The sequence below is a fragment of the Eublepharis macularius genome, chromosome 3, assembly GCF_028583425.1.
Source record: "Eublepharis macularius isolate TG4126 chromosome 3, MPM_Emac_v1.0, whole genome shotgun sequence".
NCBI lineage: Eukaryota > Metazoa > Chordata > Lepidosauria > Squamata > Eublepharidae > Eublepharis > Eublepharis macularius.
The window spans coordinates 141,498,226-141,521,280 of record NC_072792.1 but is presented as its reverse complement, the minus strand read 5'-3'; the positions used below and the strand labels follow the sequence as shown (position 1 = coordinate 141,521,280).

Sequence of the window (23,055 nt, the reverse complement as noted above, 5' to 3'; positions counted from 1 at the left end):
CTAGGAACACACACTGTGGACGTACTCCGGGCAGACATCATTTCTGGAAGTGATATCACCACATTGGTGCCAGTAAGTACCAGATTCCCCCACTGCCAGGACAGTATAGGCACTTGGGAACCCTAGCTACAGCCCAGGGCTATTAGGGAAAAGGGAACTCAGAAGTTATTTTCCCTATATATAAGCTACCACCATTTAAACTAAGACCCCCTCAGCCAATGATTTCAAGCCAGCTAGGGTTAAACAAAGTAAAAACAAACTATATTTACAAGACAGAATATAGGAGTGAACAGATCTTAGACTAATAAACAAACAAACAGAGAATGTTTCAAAGTATCAGAACAGGTTTGTAATCAGCTGTCTCTCTGCTGCTTTCCTTCACCAGAGTCAAAAAAACTGTTCTCTCTCAGCAGCTCCCAAGAGCCTCCTTTCCCTCCAATGATCACTTATTCCCATTGGTCCATCATTCCACCCACTCCAATTGGCAGTCTCTTATGAGAGGCAGAGCTGGAGCCAGTCCTGTCCATCACACATACCAATCCAAGTTTCCTTGATTTTAATTCTTGGAATAAGATTACATGTGAACTTCCAATCAGCTTCACTTCTTTAAAGGATGCACTGAACTTTGGATGCATCCTTCCATGATCCAGCAACTTCTTCCAGTTGTATATATCCCACCAGCACTTTTGCTGCTGGAGTGGTTAGGAGGGTTTTCCCTTTCTAGCATGGACTTGGATGCCAAGAATCAATGCAGGCAAAGGAGGCTAATAAAGAAAGGTAAAGAACATATGAGGGTAGGGTTGCCCTCTCCAGGTGTGGACCCTGGAGAGGATGGAGTTTGGGGAGAGGAGGGAGATCAGCAGGGTATAATGCCATAGAGACCACCTGCCACAGCAGACATTTTCTCTAGGGGAACGGAGCTCTGTGGTGTGGGAGATCTCCAACCACTATCCTATATGAGTGGTATATGAGGAATTTCATTAAGAGCACATTTATGTGAGGAATCGCATCTCCTTTGGCAAGACGAGTGGGACATAAATGAATGAGAAGCATCTTCCTCTATATGGGTGGGTCTCCTTGAGATGTGAAAAAGAGAGACAGAACAAGAATGTACTTGGGGGGATGAATATTCCTTATTATGAGGCTCAGGAAGCCACATAAGACAGAATGAAGAAGGAAAGACCAATTTTAATTTTCTATAGAGATTCATAATGCTTGCTTACTTATTGCATACATTCATAGATCATTTTTCAGCTAAAAGAAAGTTCTCAACATGAATTACAAAATGAAAGATTGCAGTAACATTAGTTAGTATTACTACTCTTTAACAGCCTCTAATGAAATAATCATCAGTTAAACAACCAAGGACCCTTTATGCTCCTTGCCTCTCTGGATGATGGCATAAATCACGGAACTACCTGCTGTCTCCTCAGCAATTTCAGGTGAAAAAGCTTGTTTTTAAATTGTCTTAAATTGTTAAATTATTGTTTTTAAATTGTTAAAATTGTTATTTTAAATTTTTTAAATTATCTCCTTTCTCTTCTAGTATGTGGGAGAATTCTAGAAGTTCTAGAATGAGCTGTTCAATTTACCTGATGTCCTAAAACTATTAAAATGTTATTTATCCTGCTCCAAATCCACTTCATTAGATGCCACTGGGGATGGAGAAGCACTCAGTATAATGATAGCAAAACATAAGATAAATTGGACTGCACATTACAAATGTAGAGGAGAAAGAAAGAAAGGCTGGCTCTGAGTCACTTAGCAGCTTCTCCATTGACCAGCATCACCTCAGTCTTGTCTGGATTGAGCTTCAGTTTATTGGCCCTCATCCATCCCATTACGTTCTCCAGATACCTATTCGAATCGAATCGAATACCTTTATTGGCATAACAGGACATACATATGCACAGTCAGCAAGGAGACAACAACAACAACAAATCTCTTACCCCATCACTTAAACCATTCTTCTCTTCAATGCACAACAAAGAAATTTAGCCACAGACTCAATGATCCCAGCATTATGTGTGGATAGTAAAGATACCTATTCAAGACTTCAACAAATCCACCTGGCTTAACTATTTAGGAGAAATAGAGCTGAGGTGTCATACACATATTTCTGGTGCTCCAGATCTCCAGATGATCTCTCCCAGAGTTTTCATGTAGATGTTAAATAGCATGGGGGAGATGACAGAACCCTGTGGGATGCCATAGCATAAATGTCATGGGCTGAGCAGCAGTCCACCAGCACCTCCTTCTGGAATCAGTTAGTCAAATAAGAGCTGAACCACCAATGCATGGTGTCCCCTAATCCTAGCCAGCCTCTCCAGAAGGATACCATGGCTGAAGGTATTGAAAGTCCTCCTGAGGTGTTAGGGCACCTTTGGCATGAACACTGAAGTCTCCAAGAACAGCAAACCTCGAGGCCCTCAAGAGCAAATTCGAGATTGTCTCTGTCAGGTTAGACAGAGACACTGCCGAGCAGCAAAGTGGGCAGTACACCAACAGAATTCCTGTTCTTCCCTGAGTCCCCAACATCAGTTACATACATTCAAAATTGGGGCTTCTGCTAACAAATCATCAAGTGAGTGCCACAGAAGCACAATAGATCACAGCCACCCTGTGGGCAGTCCTGTGTGGTTTAATAATGCAAATTCCATCAGAATAACTTTATTTGGACAACAGCAGTTTAAAATAAAATATTTAAATTCAAAGCACTAAATGGGATATGTTTACCAGATAGTTGACATGAGCATTACTTGCTACAGTGGCCTATGAAAGAGGAAGGTCGAAAGGGAAATGTGTTCCTTGACAATAAATCCTGGAAGGATTAGGGAATGCCCTTTCTGATCTGTATTAGTTTAATCCTGCACATGGTAATTCTGTCTTCTATCAAATATAGCTGATGAATTATTTCTGTTTGCTATGAATAACAATGCTATTAGAAATAAAGAATTTTCTAAAACACACAGCAGCCATCAGAAATGCATTTCCAATGCAATAATCACAGATATCAATATACCTGATTCTGAACATGGCCAGATGTGGGATACTTAAATTTGGAGGTTGGAGCCATGATTAGACGAGGCAGAACATTTTACAAACCTAAAATGTGCCTTGGGTTTACAGAAAAATGTAAAATCTTAAAAATAATAATAATAATAAATTGGGGTGGGGTAGATAAAAGGAAGGTTGGCAGGTTGCTGGGAAGGAGAAGGAAACCAGGAAAGATGAGGATATGGGGGTTGCCAGGAGGAGGAAAAGAAGAAATAGTGTGGAGAGCGGGGTACAAAGGGAAGTGAAGCACCCCCTGCACGTCTTTGCAGGTTCCCCAATGTGCACGTGAGCCCAGCCAGGCTGTCAACCCTGTGCAACTGGACTATAGATTTCCTGGGTAGACGCTGCCTGGGGAAAGGAAGGATGGAAAGCTGAGGCCAGGAGGCAGATAAAGATAGGTTGGCTGGTGGGTGGGAAGGAAAGAAGGAAGAGTTCTTTCTCCAAGAAGAGAAAGAAAAAACAGTGGGGGAAGGGGGAACTAAAGATGCCTCCTGCAAGTCCTTGCAGGTCCCCACTTGTTTCCATTTAATACAGTGCCTCTGTGCTCATGTCTCAGTATGGTTGTTAGATATTTGCAATCCCCTCTTTGGATTCATTCATGTGCTCACTCCTTGCCGCAAACAACCCTGTAACACCCCCATAAGTTCTCTAAAAAGCTGCTTGCTTGCTGACCTTGGGCCAGTCACAGTCTCACAGCCTAACCTACCTTATAGGTTCATATAGGTAGTCATGTTGGTCTACAGTAGAACAGCAGGAATTGAGTCCAGAGGCACCTTAGAGACCAACAAGATTTTCAGGGTATAAGCTTGTGAGGCCCCGCCCCGCCCCCAACCGCGCCCTCCTCGTGCTCCGCCGTCCCTTCCTTTGCCTCCAGGGGGAGGGGTGAGTTCCCTCTGCCTCAGACTGGGCTGGGACCGTGGCTGCTCCAGCAGCCTCTGTCTCCAGCTAGCTGTCTCCGAGAACTTCTCCTTCCCTCTCTCTGTGCCACCTCTCAGTCAGCTACTCCTCCTCGGCGTCATCGGGACCTCCCCCTTTATAGCGGCTCTCCTCCCCGCCTCTGGACCCGTCACCAATCCCTGTGCGTGCCACCTCCACCCTCTGCTCTCCCTCGGTTTCCCCCCCCTTCCCTTTGGTCACCGTGCCCGTCCATCATCCTCCCTCCTCACTTCTTCCTTGTCCCGCCAGCTGTCTCCTCTTCCCCGTTGATGGCTCGCCGGTGCTGGCCCTGCGCCAATCCCTGCCCGTGGCTCACACCGGCGAGCCCTCCCAGGAGCCGTCCAGCCAGTCAGGGGATGGCGTGGCTGGCTCTCCGTCCCGCCCCCTCGCCCCGCTGCCGGCCAGGCCCACTCCTGCGCCTCCGACCCGGACGGTGCGGGCGGCCGCCTCGGCGTTTCCTGGGCCGCAGCCCTTCCCCTCGTCGGAGCGGCTTCCCTCGGCGCGGCGGCCGTCCATGCCGGCCCGTGCGGCTCTGCTGACAGGGGCGGCGGCGCGGGTGAGCGCTTCCTTGTTTCGGCCCGGCTCGCCGTGCGCCCCGTCCATGCTCCCCGCAGGTAGGGGGTCCCCGAGGGGTGTGGGGGGTGTGTGGGGGGTGCGCGGGATTGGGGAGGGGAGTTCCGTGGGTGGGGAGGGGAGCTTCGCAGGTGGGGGGGGAGCTCCGCGGGCGGCAGGGAGGCCGGTGTGCGCGCCCAGTCCGGGGCAGGAGGAGCCTGCTCCGGACACACCCCCTCCCTGGGGTTGGGCGCCTCCTGGTCCGCTGTCTCCTCGTGGACCCGCGACATGTAATCCGCATTCAGATGGAGACGCCCTGGCCGGTGCCGTAGTTGGAAGCTGAAAGGGAGCAGAGAGAGATACCATCTGAGGATCCGTGGGTTATGGTCCTTCATGCGGGCCATCCAGAGCAGGGGGGCGTGGTCCGTGACCAGGGTGAAGGGGTTGTTGGAGAGGTAGAATTGGAGGGCCCCCACGGCCCACTTCACCGCCAGGGCCTCCTTCTCCACCGTGGCGTATTTGACCTCGGCTGGTTGCAGCTTCCTACTGATGAACAACACTGGATGTTCTTGGCCCTCTACTTCTTGGGACAGGACCGCTCCAAGCCCCACGTCCGATGCGTCCGTTTGGACGAGGAAGGGTCGGTTGAAGTCGGGGTTCCTGAGGACGGGGGCCGCGGACAAGGCTTTGCGCAGAGCCTCGAAGGCTTGTACTCGTTCGGGTCGCCATTGGATTGTGGAGGGCTGGTCCTTCCGCAGGCAGTCGGAAAGGGGGCTGGCTTGGCTGGCAAAATGGGGGATGAATTTGCTGTAGTAGCCAACCAGCCCCAGGAAGCGCCTCATCTGGCGCTTGGTCCGGGGTCGCGGGCTTTGTTCTAGCGTGGTCACCTTGTCGGGCACTGGGCGGAGCACCCCATGCCCCACTTGGTACCCGAGGTAGGTGAGCTCCCGGAACCCGATCCGGCTCTTGCTCGGGTTGGCTCGCAAGCCTGCTGCCGCCAACGCCTTCAACACCGTGTCCAGGTGCCGGAGGTGGGACGACCAATCGGGGCTGAATATGATGATGTCGTCAATATAGGCACGGGCGAATCCCTGGCAATGGGCCAACACGTGGTCGACGAGCCGCTGGAAGGTCGCCGCGGCCCCATGGAGACCGAACGGCATGACTCGGAACTGGAATAACCCCTGTGGGGTGGCGAAGGCTGTCTTCTCCCGGTCTTCTGGAACCATGGGGATCTGCCAGTACCCCTTTGTGAGGTCCAGGGCAGATAGGTACTGGGCGGTTCCCAGCTGATCTACCAGCACGTCGGCCCGCGGCATAGGGTAGGCGTCAAAACTTGCGATCGCATTGACCTGGCGGTAGTCCACGCAGAAGCGGACAGAGCCATCTGGCTTGCCCACTAGCACAATAGGACTCCGCCAGGCGCTGCGGGACGGCTCTATCACCCCGAGGCGGAGCATGTCATCTACCTCCCGGGCCACGATTTCCCAGCGCTTCAGAGGTAGTGGCCTCCAGGGCGCACGGGCCACCTGCCCTGGCGGGGTGGAGATGGAATGGGTGATCACCGTGGTCTGCCCCGGCTGCCGAGAGAAAAGGCCCGGGTTCTCCTGGAGCACCTGCCGCACTTGGGCCCGCTGGTCCCCCGTGAGCGCGGGGTCAAGGACCGGTTCCTCATCCGGGGGTCCGGCTGGGGTCCAAGGCAGCTCCCCGGCTGGGAGCTCGAGAGGTTCGGGGGACAGGTTGCACTGAAGGGGCTCTGCCTCGTGCCAGGCCTTCAAGTCATTAACATGGAGGCGTTTCCGCTGCCGGGGCGTCGCGCCGCACTGGACCTCGTAGGACCAAGGCCCCCGAACCTTGGTAATGCGATAGGGACCTCGCCAGGGGTCCCCCGGGCCCGGCCCCATGACTCGGTGGTGGACCAAGACCTTTTCTCCGACCTGGAACCTTCGGGCCGCTGTTCCCCGGTCGTAATAAGCCTTCTGGGATTGTTGGGCTGCCTGGAGCCTCTGCCGGGCCTCGGCCCGACAGGCCTCGAGGCGCGCTCGGAGCTCCTGCACGTATGTGGGGACCGGGCGGGCCTCCGAGGCGGTCGGGGGGGCCCATTGTTCCTCCACCAGCCCCAGTATCCCGCGGGGGCGCCGGCCATACAGGAGCTCAAAGGGGGCGAATCCCGTGGAGGCCTGGGGTGTCTCGCGTACTGCGAACAGTAGGGGGTCAACATACAGGTCCCACTGCTTGGGCCGGTCGTGGGCCATCTTATGGAGCATGGTCTTCAGGGTCTGGTTGAACCTCTCCACCAGGCCGTCGGTCTGGGGGTGGTAGATGCTAGTGAAGATCTGTCGGACGTGCAGCGTTCGGCATAGGTGTCGGGTGATCTGGGCCGTGAAGGGTTTCCCACAATCCGACAGCAGTTCCCTGGGTAGCCCCACCTGTGCAAAGAACCTTACCAGCGCCCGGGCTACCCCTGGGGCCTTCATGTCGCGGAGAGGGACGGCCTCCGGGTACCGTGTGGCATAGTCCATCAGGACCAGGAGGTAGCGTGCCCCGCGGGGGGTGCGGGGTAAAGGTCCTACGAAGTCCATGGCCACCCGGGAGAAGGGTTCCTCGATGACCGGCAGGGGAGCCAAGGGGGCCCTGGCGGGACGGCGGCCGACCAGCCGCTGGCACAGGGGGCAGGCTTGGCAATAGCGCTTGGCCTCCTTAACTAAGCCTGGCCAGAAGAAGTGGGCCTCGATCCGGGCGGTCGTGCCCCGGGCTCCCTGGTGCCCGGCCCACGGGTGGTCGTGGGCGGCCTTCAAGACCTCCGGTCGGAAGGCGGTGGGGACTAGGAGTTGACGGATCTCTCTGCCTCTCTCCTTCACCAGGCGATACCAACGGCCCCCCTCCTGGATGACCCGCGGCCACCGGTTGGCTCGGCGGGGATCTAAGACTCGCCCGTTACTTACTGCGGTCGCCCGTCGCAAGCTCTCCAACGAGGGGTCTTCCGTCTGGGCAGTGGCAAACCGTGGCTCCCTATTCCATCCCTGGAGTAGCTGCATCGAGGCCCCTTCTGCCCCCTCTCCCTCGTCTGGTTCCGATGGGTCGCTCACCGACGCTCCGGCCAGTGTCTCATCGCCGTCCACCGGCTCCGGGGGAAGGGCGGTCCGCATGGCTAGCCGGAAGTGGGGGGCGTCCCTCCCCAAGAGGACGGGGTAGGGCAGGGCGTTCACTCGAGCCAAGTGCGTCTCAAGGGTTTGGCCACGGTAGGTCACGGGCACCTGGACCACTGGGCACTCCTCGACGTGGTGATGCACGCAGGCAATGGTGGCTTGGCGGACTACGGGCAGGTCGGGCGGCAGGAGATGGGTCCTGACCATAGACACCGAACTCCCGCTATCAAGCAAGGCGGTCAATCCCCTCCCGGCCAGTGACACCAAGATCAGCATGGGTGGCGGCCTAGAGGACCGGGCGGTGGTTGGCAGGGCGGTGTCCCAACCCAAGTCGCACTCCAAAAGGGGGCACTCCCTCTTCCAGTGTCCGCGCTGCCCACAGGTGAAGCAGGGCCCCTTGTCGCTGGGGTCCCGGCTCGCTCCGGCCGGCTTGGTAGGTGGGGTGGTGGGCGGAGGGAAGGTCCACCGAGGTCCCTGGGGAGGCCCGGCGGCTGGCCGACCGGCGTTGAGCGGGGTGGGTGGGCGAGGCCCGGACCGGGCCCGGCCACCCCTCCCGCCGGGACCTTGGCCCCCTTCGCCACCCAGACGAGCTTCTGCCTTCGGGGGGTCTCGAGCCTCCACGGCCATCACGTTTTCCCAGAGGGTGGTGGCCTCCTTCAGGGTGCCGGGCTTATTGTAGGCCACCCAGTTTCTGGCTCGGGCGGGAATCACCTGCAGCAGCTGCTCGAGGACCACCTGGTCCACAATCCTCCGCCCCTCATCTGTGGTGGGCCTTAGCCATCGGTACGCCGTATCTTGGAGGGCGGTTACCAGCGTGCGGGGGCGGTCTGACTTTTGGAAGGTGATGGCCCGAAACCTCTGGCGGTAGGTTTCCGGCGTTATCTCATAGCGGTCGAGGACCGCCTCTTTGAGTTTGACGTAGTCGGCACTCTCGGCCTTGGGGAGGGCCTTCAGGGCGGCTTGGGCCTCTCCGGTCAAGTAAGGGCCAATGATGAAGGCCCACTGGGCCTGCGGCCAGCCTGCCGCCTCCGCCGTGCGTTCAAAGGCCTCCAAAAAGGCATCTACGTCGTCTTCTGGCCCTAACTTGGCCAGGTGAAAGGGCGGGCGGGGGTTGGCGCCTCCCCCGCCCCCGCCGGCACCGGCCCCTGCCTGGGCCAGGGTCTGTTGGAGTCCCCGGATCAGGGCCGCCTGAGCGTCTTGCTGCTGGCGGGCGAGAGCGGCCTGGGCATCCAGCTGCTGCTGGGCCACCTCCTTCAGCAGCTGGCCCTGATGCTCCGTGAGCCGCTGCCCGAACTGGGTGAGATCCATGGCAGGGCTGGCCGGGGGTGTCTCTCCGCTCGGCTTCTGCAGCACTGCCGGGCGTATAAGGGTACGGGAGCTGCTCCAGCCTGCGGGGGTGGGTAGGTGCGGAAGCGGGTGCCTCACGGGTCCGCCGGTGCCTGCTTTCTCCACCAGTTTGTGAGGCCCCGCCCCGCCCCCAACCGCGCCCTCCTCGTGCTCCGCCGTCCCTTCCTTTGCCTCCAGGGGGAGGGGTGAGTTCCCTCTGCCTCAGACTGGGCTGGGACCGTGGCTGCTCCAGCAGCCTCTGTCTCCAGCTAGCTGTCTCCGAGAACTTCTCCTTCCCTCTCTCTGTGCCACCTCTCAGTCAGCTACTCCTCCTCGGCGTCATCGGGACCTCCCCCTTTATAGCGGCTCTCCTCCCCGCCTCTGGACCCGTCACCAATCCCTGTGCGTGCCACCTCCACCCTCTGCTCTCCCTCGGTTTCCCCCCCCTTCCCTTTGGTCACCGTGCCCGTCCATCATCCTCCCTCCTCACTTCTTCCTTGTCCCGCCAGCTGTCTCCTCTTCCCCGTTGATGGCTCGCCGGTGCTGGCCCTGCGCCAATCCCTGCCCGTGGCTCACACCGGCGAGCCCTCCCAGGAGCCGTCCAGCCAGTCAGGGGATGGCGTGGCTGGCTCTCCGTCCCGCCCCCTCGCCCCGCTGCCGGCCAGGCCCACTCCTGCGCCTCCGACCCGGACGGTGCGGGCGGCCGCCTCGGCGTTTCCTGGGCCGCAGCCCTTCCCCTCGTCGGAGCGGCTTCCCTCGGCGCGGCGGCCGTCCATGCCGGCCCGTGCGGCTCTGCTGACAGGGGCGGCGGCGCGGGTGAGCGCTTCCTTGTTTCGGCCCGGCTCGCCGTGCGCCCCGTCCATGCTCCCCGCAGGTAGGGGGTCCCCGAGGGGTGTGGGGTGTGTGTGGGGGGTGCGCGGGATTGGGGAGGGGAGTTCCGTGGGTGGGGAGGGGAGCTTCGCAGGTGGGGGGGGAGCTCCGCGGGCGGCAGGGAGACCGGCGTGCGCGCCCAGTCCGGGGCAGGAGGAGCCTGCTCCGGACAAAGCTTTTGAGAGTGAAAGTTCTCTTCTTCAGACACCACTGGACACAAATCCTGCTGTTCTGCCTCACAGGGTTATTGTGTGGATAAAATGGAGGAAAGGAGAATGATGTACGCTGGATTGGATCCCTGTTAGAAGAACAGCAGAGTCCTAATGAAGTAAGTAAACATACAGTACTTTTGTAGGTTTGTGCCCACTGAGTTTAGAGTATGACATTTTTTCAGAAGTCACTGGCATAGAATCCAGTCATCTCTGGATATTGTGCTATTGTACAAATTCATCTTCAGGCTTTTCCTGTCTGGATCCTATCCACCACAGAAAAATTACAGCTAAATTTTAGAAAATCATTTAGAATGTCTCTTGTCCCAACCCAGTGAAACAAATGGAAAACAAGAAAGACAATGACTATGCTTTCATATAATGCCCCCCCCCCTTGGGCTTTCTGCAGGTGCTTTCTGCAGATGCCACCTTACAAATGGGCAAAATCAACAACTGCCCATACGTGTGCATTCTCTGTTGTGACCCCCACCCTATGGAATGGCCTACCTGAAGAGGTTAGGAGGGCTTTCTGCAAACTACGCAAAAGTGAATGATAAAGAAATGGTTCAGAGAGATGCATTGGTAAAAGAATAAGGATAATATAAGGTATGCTACTGTGCAGTAAGTAGGCTTGCTAGCCTCCAGGTGGTATCAGACAAGAAGAAAATTCCCGTGTACTATAATGCCTCCACAATCAACAATAAAGCGTGTAATATTGTTTCCAGAGTTATTTATTCACCAATATATAAGGGGTATATTAAACAACTTGTATTTCAAATTATCTCTCTTAGCACATTCAAGAACTGTACCACATATTGCACTCCCCCTCAACCTCAATCATATAGGCATTTCAGACGTCCTGTAATTATTCTATTAAAGTGTCACGTGCTCCAAGTGCTATAATTGTTACAATTAAAGTGCATTTACTGGTCAGGCATCCTATGACACTACTTTTCCTATACAGGGTTTAAATTGCCTTGTTCACAATTATAATATACAGTCACAATATAGGTGCAGTCCAAGAATGATTCCAGACACTGTGGGTGTCACAGCTCATGGGTAGACCTATGTCCTTCCAATATACGTTGTAAACTCTGTGACTGAGTTCTCTAACGGACGGTCCAGATCCTTGTAAGGTCCGTTTCCAAAGTTCTTTTTCAAAGAGCACAGTAGCTGGAAAAACATACATAGTCATAAAGAATCCCTGAGTATCTAATATTTACACTAATACATTCATGGTACAATATACTCACTCAGAGATTCTTGCAATTAACCTTCCATATCCCCTTCTAGTATTCCAATTACTTCCATCTGCATCTTGTTAGCTAGTAACCGTTTTATCCTCTGAATGTAATCCACGCCCCCATCATATAGTTATTCTCTCTTAAAGAGGTATTAGTCCCATAAGTAGTTATAAGAAACACGTATAGTCATTGGCTATATTCAAGCCATTAGGTATGAGAGTATTGAGTTTATATATCCAAAAGGTTTCTTTTTGGTGTAGTTCCCTAGTAGCAGTCATATATTCCTTCTTTCGAGTCTTGAACAGCACTGTAAATAACATCTCCATGTCACTATGTTTTCTCTCCAAATAATGTTGGACCATGGGTGCCTCTAGTACGTTATTCTTTATTCTGGATTGATGTTCACCAAGCCTTATTCTAATGGAACGTGTGGTACTTCCTACATATAATAGACCACACCACTTGCGCCCACCCACTTTCTTTTTGACATCACTTTTGGAAATAATATTAGAAAACAACTACTTTAGAGTAGAAGACCAATTTTTCATTCAGCTTCGAGGGGTCGCAATGGGATGCTCTGCAGCACCATGTATAGCGAATCTATTTATGGGACGGCTGGAAAGGGACTATTTTTGTAACCCTGTAACTAATCCATTCTGGAAGGACATCATCATATTTGTTCGTTTTATTGACGATCTCTTCCTAGTGACAAATGAAAATGTCAACATCCAAGAATTGGGGGAATGGATGAACAGTATACATCCCAATATAAAGTTCACTTGGAGCACAAGTAGGGAGTCTGTGAATTATCTGGATGTGACAGTGTACAAGGGGGAGGATGGGACCCTGGCGGTAAGACCTTTTAGGAAACAAACAGACAAAAATTCATTACTCCATTATAGATCCTTTCATCCCGGACATTTAAGGGCCAACTTACCCGTTGGACAATTCCTGCGACTTAAAAGAAATTCTACTAGTATTGCTGATTATGTTCTCCAGAGTAATATATTGCAAGAACATTTGAAGCAACGGGGTTACCCAGATAGGGTGTTATTACAAGCAAGACGACGTGCTGACGAAACGACCAGAGAAGAATTACTTAGACCGAAGGTACGAACGACCAGAGACCGTATCGTGGGTGTTCTTGACTATAGTGAGAAAGCAAATGCCATCCGCAGGGCAATCTTGAAATACTGGCCGCTTGTCAATGATATCCCAGGCTGTGAGACTCCCCCACTGGTAGCCTTCAGGAGGACTCGGAACATCAAAGATCAGATTATACATTCGGATTTAAATTATGATATTGGCACCAGGAACATAGGACTGCCGAGGGGTGTATACAAATGTGGGAGATGTAAACAATGCTCCCTAATAATGACTACAGAAGATTTGGAACAGTCAGGATTAAGGACTACAAATGAATTTGTTAACTGCGGCACTGAGGGGGTAGTGTATGTTTTGAAATGCCCATGTGGTCTATTATATGTAGGAAGTACCACACGTTCCATTAGAATAAGGCTTGGTGAACATCAATCCAGAATAAAGAATAACGTACTAGAGGCACCCATGGTCCAACATTATTTGGAGAGAAAACATAGTGACATGGAGATGTTATTTACAGTGCTGTTCAAGACTCGAAAGAAGGAATATATGACTGCTACTAGGGAACTACACCAAAAAGAAACCTTTTGGATATATAAACTCAATACTCTCATACCTAATGGCTTGAATATAGCCAATGACTATACGTGTTTCTTATAACTACTTATGGGACTAATACCTCTTTAAGAGAGAATAACTATATGATGGGGGCGTGGATTACATTCAGAGGATAAAACGGTTACTAGCTAACAAGATGCAGATGGAAGTAATTGGAATACTAGAAGGGGATATGGAAGGTTAATTGCAAGAATCTCTGAGTGAGTATATTGTACCATGAATGTATTAGTGTAAATATTAGATACTCAGGGATTCTTTATGACTATGTATGTTTTTCCAGCTACTGTGCTCTTTGAAAAAGAACTTTGGAAACGGACCTTACAAGGATCTGGACCGTCCGTTAGAGAACTCAGTCACAGAGTTTACAACGTATATTGGAAGGACATAGGTCTACCCATGAGCTGTGACACCCACAGTGTCTGGAATCATTCTTGGACTGCACCTATATTGTGACTGTATATTATAATTGTGAACAAGGCAATTTAAACCCTGTATAGGAAAAGTAGTGTCATAGGATGCCTGACCAGTAAATGCACTTTAATTGTAACAATTATAGCACTTGGAGCACGTGACACTTTAATAGAATAATTACAGGACGTCTGAAATGCCTATATGATTGAGGTTGAGGGGGAGTGCAATATGTGGTACAGTTCTTGAATGTGCTAAGAGAGATAATTTGAAATACAAGTTGTTTAATATACCCCTTATATATTGGTGAATAAATAACTCTGGAAACAATATTACACGCTTTATTGTTGATTGTGGAGGCATTATAGTACACGGGAATTTTCTTCTTGTCTGATAGCAGTATTACCGTGTTGCTCTATATTTTGGGACGCTGTAACTAGAGCCATGTCTAATTTTGAAGGATTGTTAATGTATACTGAAGAGGATAAGACACGTATTATCTCTGAAATGTCATCCACTCCCTTTTCGTTTGATAAAAATGAGAGTAATGGGGAGAATGATTGGAATAATTTGCAGTTCCTGAAGAAAAAACAGCTTCGTTATCAACTTCATGCGGGCTCCCTGATTGAATATTGCAAGATTAATAGAATACCTAGAGGTCTCCGTATACATAAACCTCCTGGCCTCTTTAGAGACCAGGAAGAATTTAAAAATAGATGGGCTGCCGTATTGAATAAATGTTCCATGGATCTTATGTTATTAGTGGTCGAGACAGCACAGGTGGAGGTGAAGAATCTTGGCAAGGAGATTGAAGTTTTGGAGACTAAACTCAAAAACAGCTTTGAGGAAGACCAATTTAAAAGTAAGATAAAGGAGCTTGAGAAACTAGTTAAAGACTTTGAAAACAAAATGAAAGAAGTCAAAGTAAGGAAGTACCAGAGGGATAATAGGGATTATACCACGGGGCGGGTATACAGTTGGTGGAATGAAGAAAATATTAAGAGAAAAAAGGTCTCCTGGTCAAACCCCTTAACTCAGTTCTCGGATTTAGAGACTACAGAGGGAGAGGATACCGACACCTCGTTAGAAGAAGGCATGTCTACTAGATCTATGTCAGTACGGCCGGGTAATAAGACACATAATTATGAAGGCAGGGGCCGTTTTTTACGAGGGGGCCGGCACAACAGAGGGAGACGGACCTGACACCAACAAGGGAAACTGACCTAGTGGTTAATCTCTCAAGCAGAACTCTTTCGGACTTAGAAAAAGTGGCCTTAAATAAAGGCCTCGGGTTTGTGCCAACTCCCAGGTATAATGATTTCCAAACTAGGATAGACGTCTTTAAACTAATAAGACAAATTAAATTGAAAATTGTTTTTGGAGGTACAGCATTTAAGAGAAAGGAAACAGGCATCTTCACACGCTCCTCATATAATCCCGTTGTCAATAACCACTGTGTCCAGACTTTTGAGAAGATGTTATTGAAGGAAATTGACAATATAGAAGCCCGGGAAGGTATTGGATACAACAACCTACCGAAGGGGGAGAGGATGGCTTTAAAGGATTTGCGATCTGATCGTTCCATCATAATAAAAGAGGCTGATAAGGGAGGTGCAATAGTGGTGATGGATAAAAAAGATTATATGATGGAAGTGAGGAGACAATTGAATAATGAATTGGACTACAAACCAATCCCCAATGATCCTGTGAAGAAGATCGGTTTTTTAATTAAGGTAACCGTGGATGAAGCTTTAGCATTGGGACATATTACAGATCGGGAACATAAAGGCTTAATTAATTTGTCTCCCAGGACACCAGTAATGTATATATTGCCTAAAATCCATAAAGAAGGTTTTCCCCCTCCGGGTCGCCCAATTATATCGGGAAGCAACTCTATCCTGGAACCGTTGTCTAAATACTTGGATTTTTTTCTCCAGGATTTTGTAAGAAAACTACCGACTTTTTTACTGGACACGGGGGACTTTGTCAAGAAGTTTGAAGGCTTCAAATTACCAACAGGGGCGATATTAGCAACACTGGACGTTGCCTCACTGTATACTAATATTCCGCATGAAGAGGCACGCCTAGTGGTAATGGAAACCTTAGATCAAAGAGAGTGTTTGCGCCCACCCACTTTCTTTTTGACATCACTTTTGGAAATAATATTAGAAAACAACTACTTTAGAGTAGAAGACCAATTTTTCATTCAGCTTCGAGGGGTCGCAATGGGATGCTCTGCAGCACCATGTATAGCGAATCTATTTATGGGACGGCTGGAAAGGGACTATTTTTGTAACCCTGTAACTAATCCATTCTGGAAGGACATCATCATATTTGTTCGTTTTATTGACGATCTCTTCCTAGTGACAAATGAAAATGTCAACATCCAAGAATTGGGGGAATGGATGAACAGTATACATCCCAATATAAAGTTCACTTGGAGCACAAGTAGGGAGTCTGTGAATTATCTGGATGTGACAGTGTACAAGGGGGAGGATGGGACCCTGGCGGTAAGACCTTTTAGGAAACAAACAGACAAAAATTCATTACTCCATTATAGATCCTTTCATCCCGGACATTTAAGGGCCAACTTACCCGTTGGACAATTCCTGCGACTTAAAAGAAATTCTACTAGTATTGCTGATTATGTTCTCCAGAGTAATATATTGCAAGAACATTTGAAGCAACGGGGTTACCCAGACAGGGTGTTATTACAAGCAAGACGACGTGCTGACGAAACGACCAGAGAAGAATTACTTAGACCGAAGGTACGAACGACCAGAGACCGTATCGTGGGTGTTCTTGACTATAGTGAGAAAGCAAATGCCATCCGCAGGGCAATCTTGAAATACTGGCCGCTTGTCAATGATATCCCAGGCTGTGAGACTCCCCCACTGGTAGCCTTCAGGAGGACTCGGAACATCAAAGATCAGATTATACATTCGGATTTAAATTATGATATTGGCACCAGGAACATAGGACTGCCGAGGGGTGTATACAAATGTGGGAGATGTAAACAATGCTCCCTAATAATGACTACAGAAGATTTGGAACAGTCAGGATTAAGGACTACAAATGAATTTGTTAACTGCGGCACTGAGGGGGTAGTGTATGTTTTGAAATGCCCATGTGGTCTATTATATGTAGGAAGTACCACACGTTCCATTAGAATAAGGCTTGGTGAACATCAATCCAGAATAAAGAATAACGTACTAGAGGCACCCATGGTCCAACATTATTTGGAGAGAAAACATAGTGACATGGAGATGTTATTTACAGTGCTGTTCAAGACTCGAAAGAAGGAATATATGACTGCTACTAGGGAACTACACCAAAAAGAAACCTTTTGGATATATAAACTCAATACTCTCATACCTAATGGCTTGAATATAGCCAATGACTATACGTGTTTCTTATAACTACTTATGGGACTAATACCTCTTTAAGAGAGAATAACTATATGATGGGGGCGTGGATTACATTCAGAGGATAAAACGGTTACTAGCTAACAAGATGCAGATGGAAGTAATTGGAATACTAGAAGGGGATATGGAAGGTTAATTGCAAGAATCTCTGAGTGAGTATATTGTACCATGAATGTATTAGTGTAAATATTAGATACTCAGGGATTCTTTATGACTATGTATGTTTTTCCAGCTACTGTGCTCTTTGAAAAAGAACTTTGGAAACGGACCTTACAAGGATCTGGACCGTCCGTTAGAGAACTCAGTCACAGAGTTTACAACGTATATTGGAAGGACATAGGTCTACCCATGAGCTGTGACACCCACAGTGTCTGGAATCATTCTTGGACTGCACCTATATTGTGACTGTATATTATAATTGTGAACAAGGCAATTTAAACCCTGTATAGGAAAAGTAGTGTCATAGGATGCCTGACCAGTAAATGCACTTTAATTGTAACAATTATAGCACTTGGAGCACGTGACACTTTAATAGAATAATTACAGGACGTCTGAAATGCCTATATGATTGAGGTTGAGGGGGAGTGCAATATGTGGTACAGTTCTTGAATGTGCTAAGAGAGATAATTTGAAATACAAGTTGTTTAATATACCCCTTATATATTGGTGAATAAATAACTCTGGAAACAATATTACACGCTTTATTGTTGATTGTGGAGGCATTATAGTACACGGGAATTTTCTTCTTGTCTGATAGCAGTATTACCGTGTTGCTCTATATTTTGGGAAGCCTCCAGGTGGTGGCTGGAGATCTCCAAGAATTACAACTGATCTCTGGGCCACAGAGATCAGTTTTCCTGGAGAAATTAGCTGCTTTGGAGGGTGGACTCCATGGCATTATACCCTGCTGTGGTCCCTCCTTTCCCCAAATTCTGTCCTCTTCATGCTCCACCCCTCAAATCTCCAGGAATTTCCCAACCTGGAACTGGCAAACTTAGCAGTTTCTAAATAATAGTTTCTGTGTTGTTTAATACGTTAGGTTTAATTGCTTATGTTTTGTTTCAGCATTATTTCAGCTCTGTATCAAATTTCTGCTTGTTTTCAAAGCTCTGCAAATTTGCATTTGTTATACCATGCTGTATCGCTTATTGAATGTCCCAGCTGTTGATCCTACAGGCAGTTTTACACTGTGTAATCTGCCTGGAGTCTCAGTGAGAAAGGCGGACTATAAAACAAACAAACATCTTCAAATCACTTTGAAAATTTTCTAAAAATGGAAAGATGTGAAAAAATCCTATTAATTCCATTGGGACTTGGATACGATGAATTTTTGTTAAAGTCTTTACACAGTTCCTTGTAACTGACTCCCTCTGTATATTATTACGTTACATTTTCCATTTCCAAATTTTCCAAAAGGGAACATTTGTAGAATTCTACAGGAAATGATGGCAATAAATGACTGTTATTTTAAACATATCTCCAACACAAAGATACAGAATGGACTTCTCAGTCACATAAATAGCCTTTTTGGTTTTGTTTGGCATTCCCTCACTCTGCTGGCCCTCCTCCTTGCATGTGAGTCTGTCTGTATACGTGTTTATGTGTTTGTATATTCAGCTGGGCTGTTTTAAATGTTTTAAACATTACATATGTCTGTATCTGTATTGTAACATTGTTTTGCTTGTTCACCAGCTTGGGGACCTGAATTGGATGGAAATGCAGCATACAAATGTTTTAAATAAAATAAAATTTAAATGTGTATCCCTTACCTTCACAATGAGACTCTGATGCTCTTCAGACTGACTAAAGTTGGTTCCCATTTCAAATATACTCATAGTTCCTTCCTCACATAGATTCAGCCAGTTTTGATGTTCTTCACGCCCTGGAAGTCTTTCCCAGAATGTTCTGAAGACTTCCCACACAGCTTCCTGGCACACTGAAAAAGAAGCACTTATTATAATTAGGGGAGGGGCTGTGGCTATTTATTTATTTATAGTCCACCTTTCTCACTGAGACCCAAGGTGGATTACACAGTGCAAGTGAATACAATATAATCAGCCGAAAGGACATTCACTGAGCAAGATACAATATGATCAACAGGACACTGGATGGACAGATACAATAGGGCACGGTGGCAGGAAATTTGAAAACAATCATAAAGCTGGACACAGAAATGAAATCTTTCTGAAACAAAGCGTAATTAATTAACATGAAATCTTTAGTAGCATGGAAGCTATCCAGTAGGAGCATAACTACATCAGCATCTTTTACCAAGGCTACTCTCTGAGCTATTTCTTACGACACAGCCCTGAACAAAAAACTCTCCTGAATAATAATTGATTTATATAATTTGTGGAAAGCTGGGAGAGTGGGAGCTTTCCTGACCTTCTCAGTAGGAGTACCATTCTCCTGCCTGGAGCGGGGAATCCCCTGCTCCCACCTTCTCCCTGCCCCCACTTACCTGGCCAACGGGGAGGCACCCCAGGTGGTGGAGTACACTCCCACACCCACAGCAGCCCAATTTTGGCTGAATCTCATTCTGCAGCGGGCCAGTTCAGCCCCCTGGTGACTGTGGGAGTGCTTCCAGGCTGCCCTTTAACCCACATGATGACATCACTTCCCATTGTGTGAGCCCAGGAGCATGCGTGCGTGGAACACAGACACAGGGGTGCAGAAAGGTACGTGCCAGGCTCCTGATCTCCCGCTGGGGGACTCGAGGGACCTGGCAACCCTACTTCTCAGGAAGGCCATTCCACAAGGTGGGGGATACCACAGAGAAAGTGCATGTATGGGCAGCTGTTGATTTTGCCCAACTGCAGGGTGGTATCTGCAAAAGGTGATGTCCAGATGAACAAAGCTGCTGTGGAGAAACATAGGCAGAGAGGCAGTTGCACAGATATGAGGGGCCAAGGCCATGAAGGCCTTTGAATGCGATAGTCACACGACCTTGAATTGAGCCTGGTAACAGATGGATAGCCAATGGAGTTGGTAATTTTACATAAGGGGGACAATACAACTAATCTTCCAGGAGGAGGACTAATGCTAAGGAGAGGAACAGAAGGGTTTAGTCAGGCTGAATCATCTCCTTTCTTGCAATCCCTTTCTTTCTCTTTTTGTCATCTCATTGTCTCTCTCTCATCTAACCTTATAGCATAAATAACTCAGAGATAAAAGTTGCATGTTGCTTTAATACTACAGAGCATCATGACTAATAGTAGAGGCCAAATACTACTCATATATTACTGATGTTTCCCTGCTGTTATCCTGGAAGTAAAACTTTACTGCTGTCAGAAAATTTTTTTGAGCTCCATCAAGTAGTGCACTGTTTATGTTCTACTTCCCAACAAATGAACTCCGTTTGTGACTAAGGCAACACAAAACCGATGCAAATGTTCAAGAACTATTATCTGTAGGGTTTATGTTTTTCAGTAGCAGTCGTTTTTGAAGACTATCAGAGAACAGTCTGCTGGCTTAGAGACCTGGAGTAGTAAGTGCTAATTAAATACAAAAATTCTGCCGGAGACCCCTGTTGCTTTCTATACTGGCTTTAAGCTCCTGGTCCTCTTCTTAGTGATGCCTCTATTCATCTCCTTTTCATCAATGTTCTATTTTAAAAGAAATGAGTTGAGCATGATAACCATTTCCAAATGCAATCTGTTCTTTCCTCTAAATGCCTCAGTCATTTCCAGCTAGTTTAGAGATTTAGCATTTGTCCTTCCAGTTAGTTAGTGTGACAGCCACCCCACTGAGTCCAGCCTCAAAAGCTCATCACCATCTGTGGGTTCTTATTGCATTAACCAAACATGAACTTAGGGACCAGTGGGCCTCTCTTATAGACAGAAGGGATAAAGCTTTGGGAAATCAGTACACCTTCTGCTATGTCAGGAAAATCCACTGAAATGGATTGCTTCTACTTTCATACGAAAAACAGAACATGTTTGGTGTGGAAAGTATTATTGTACATATTTAGTAATATGTGTTGAAAAGTAAAAGAGAGATTTATTTACTTCACAATGCTGAAAATGAAGTGTTGTTCAAAGACAGCCTGTTTAAACAAAAGATGCAATTAACAGCTTGCCAACTCACCTGCAGATGAATAGCAGTCCTTCCTTTCAATTGCCATAAATATCTTTCTGCAGGATGTAAAGAACTCAATTACTGCAATTTTGCATGCCAGTGAATCCCATTGCAAAGAAAGAAATTCCTGAATATGTAAAATCACCCCATTAGAGCTAAACTAAAAGTTATGGTTGGACATTTTCAAAGCAAAAAAAAAAAAGGCGAGGGGACTTGAAGTCCATCTCCTAAAGGTTTCTTTTTCTTTCCTGGCTTCATGGATCCAGGGAATCAGGAATCAGCTGCTATCATGGTGCCACATAAATAAAAATTAGTTATAACCAGACTGAGAGCAGTATTTCAGAGTGAAGTAAAAGAACATTTCTCTCACCATAGCTAGGCCATGTCATTATTTTGGGAAACTCAGAATTCCTCCCCCCTCCCTTTTTAAGCCCCCCCCCACAAAAATATTATTGCTAAAATAAAAAGGGGGAGGTATTTCTCATACAGTGCAGAAAAGTGCATTTTCTGTTATGGTTCAGAGCTATTCCATGAGCCACTGTCTGGAGAAAAAAATGTTCTGCCCTTAAAACAGAGGTGTAATGAGAAGTTATTTACCAGTTGATGTTATTTACACCCATGTCATGAAAAGCATCAGCTGCCCATTTTCACATTAAGCCTCTACTAAAGCAACAGGACATTTTTTTCTAATCCAGTTGGTAACACTAGTTTCATATAACCTCACTAGAAACACAAGTAAGCTACTTTTGCAAGTAACATTAAGATTTTCAGGAAACTTGTAGCAATAGTCAAAAAGAATCTTTAAATCAAAATGCAGAGGCAAGAGAGTGGATAGTAACAGGTTTGGGAAGGTCTAGAAGTGTGGAGCTTACTGGGTTATGGTGGAACTTAGCATAAATCCTGTTTGTTCCCTTAAGGTGTTAATAAAGTTACCAGTCCCCCGGTAGGAGCAGGGATTCCCCTACTCCCACCCTTCACTCCCTGCCACCACCCACCTGGCTGGTGGGGGGGAGGCATGGGAATGGGCTTCCCTGGCTCATTCCCAGGGTGGTGCAATGATTGCACTTCCCAGAAGTGAAGTCATTGCACCATCCCAAGAGCGCTCCCATGCTTTGCAGCAGGCCAATTTGAGCCTGCTGCGAAGTGCATGCCTGCTCTTGCATGATGACGTCACCTGGAAGTGCCATCACTGGAACTAACATCATTGCACAGGCGGGACACAGAGAAGGTGAGTGCTGGGTAGGTTAAGGGAACCTGGTAACTCTAGGTGTTAAGTTCCAAATTAACACACCCCTCTAAAAGGGGAGAGCTTTAAAAATAGCTAAGTGGGACAAATAAACTAATTGGGCATACTACTTTTTCAGCAAGTGGCCTAAAGCAAAACTAATTTTTAAAAAAATTTAGCCAGGTCTTTCTTTCCCCAGGTGTCTAACGGAATACAATACAGGAGAGCTTTTGCAACCAACATTTGTTGTACAAGCTGTAATTTCACATTTTGTACAACTGCTGCAAAGTCTCTTGCCCTTGAATTGCTTTGTATGACCTTAAGTGCCAACAACTGGCAAATACAAAAGCCAACATGCTGGAGAAAATCACATGAGACTCATCTGATTTATCATGAACATGTGAACTGGCCCACTTGAAAAGCAATAGAATCCTAAAATTGTGCTGTACATCCAGAGCTGGAGTTCCTTTGCATTACAAGACATTAACACTGACATTTACAAAACATTAACACTGCAGTTCTAAGCAGAGAAACACCTTTCTAAGCCAACTTACTTCAATCAACTTAGAAGGGTGTAACTCCATCCAGGACTGCAATGTAAATTTATTAACTAATAAATGTTCAGCTGTTGCTAGACTTGTGCATTTCTTTCATTATTAATTACAGTAATTACAAAAATGGTGTTTCATAATTATACAATTAATACGAAAATTCCATATCTAAATAGCCTATAACAACCACCACCACGGCAGTGATTTTCTTTTGTTTTGTTTGAACAGCTTTTGTTTCACTGTGACTCTGCTGTGTTAGCCTAATAAGGGCATAAAGCTGTTTTCCTTAGGAGGAGGGGGTACAGCC

The 23,055-nt window shown here is 47.8% G+C and overlaps 1 protein-coding gene across 1 annotated transcript in view; it reads right to left on the bottom strand.

Moving 5' to 3' along the window:
- Positions 1 to 23,055, bottom strand: part of IMPG2 (interphotoreceptor matrix proteoglycan 2) — a 117,526-nt gene that overhangs the window by 79,749 nt on the left and 14,722 nt on the right. Inside the window, exon 3 of the mRNA XM_054973940.1 lies at positions 18,665 to 18,831. Coding sequence (XP_054829915.1) covers positions 18,665 to 18,831 — 167 coding nt within the window. The remainder of the gene's footprint in view (positions 1 to 18,664; positions 18,832 to 23,055) is intronic.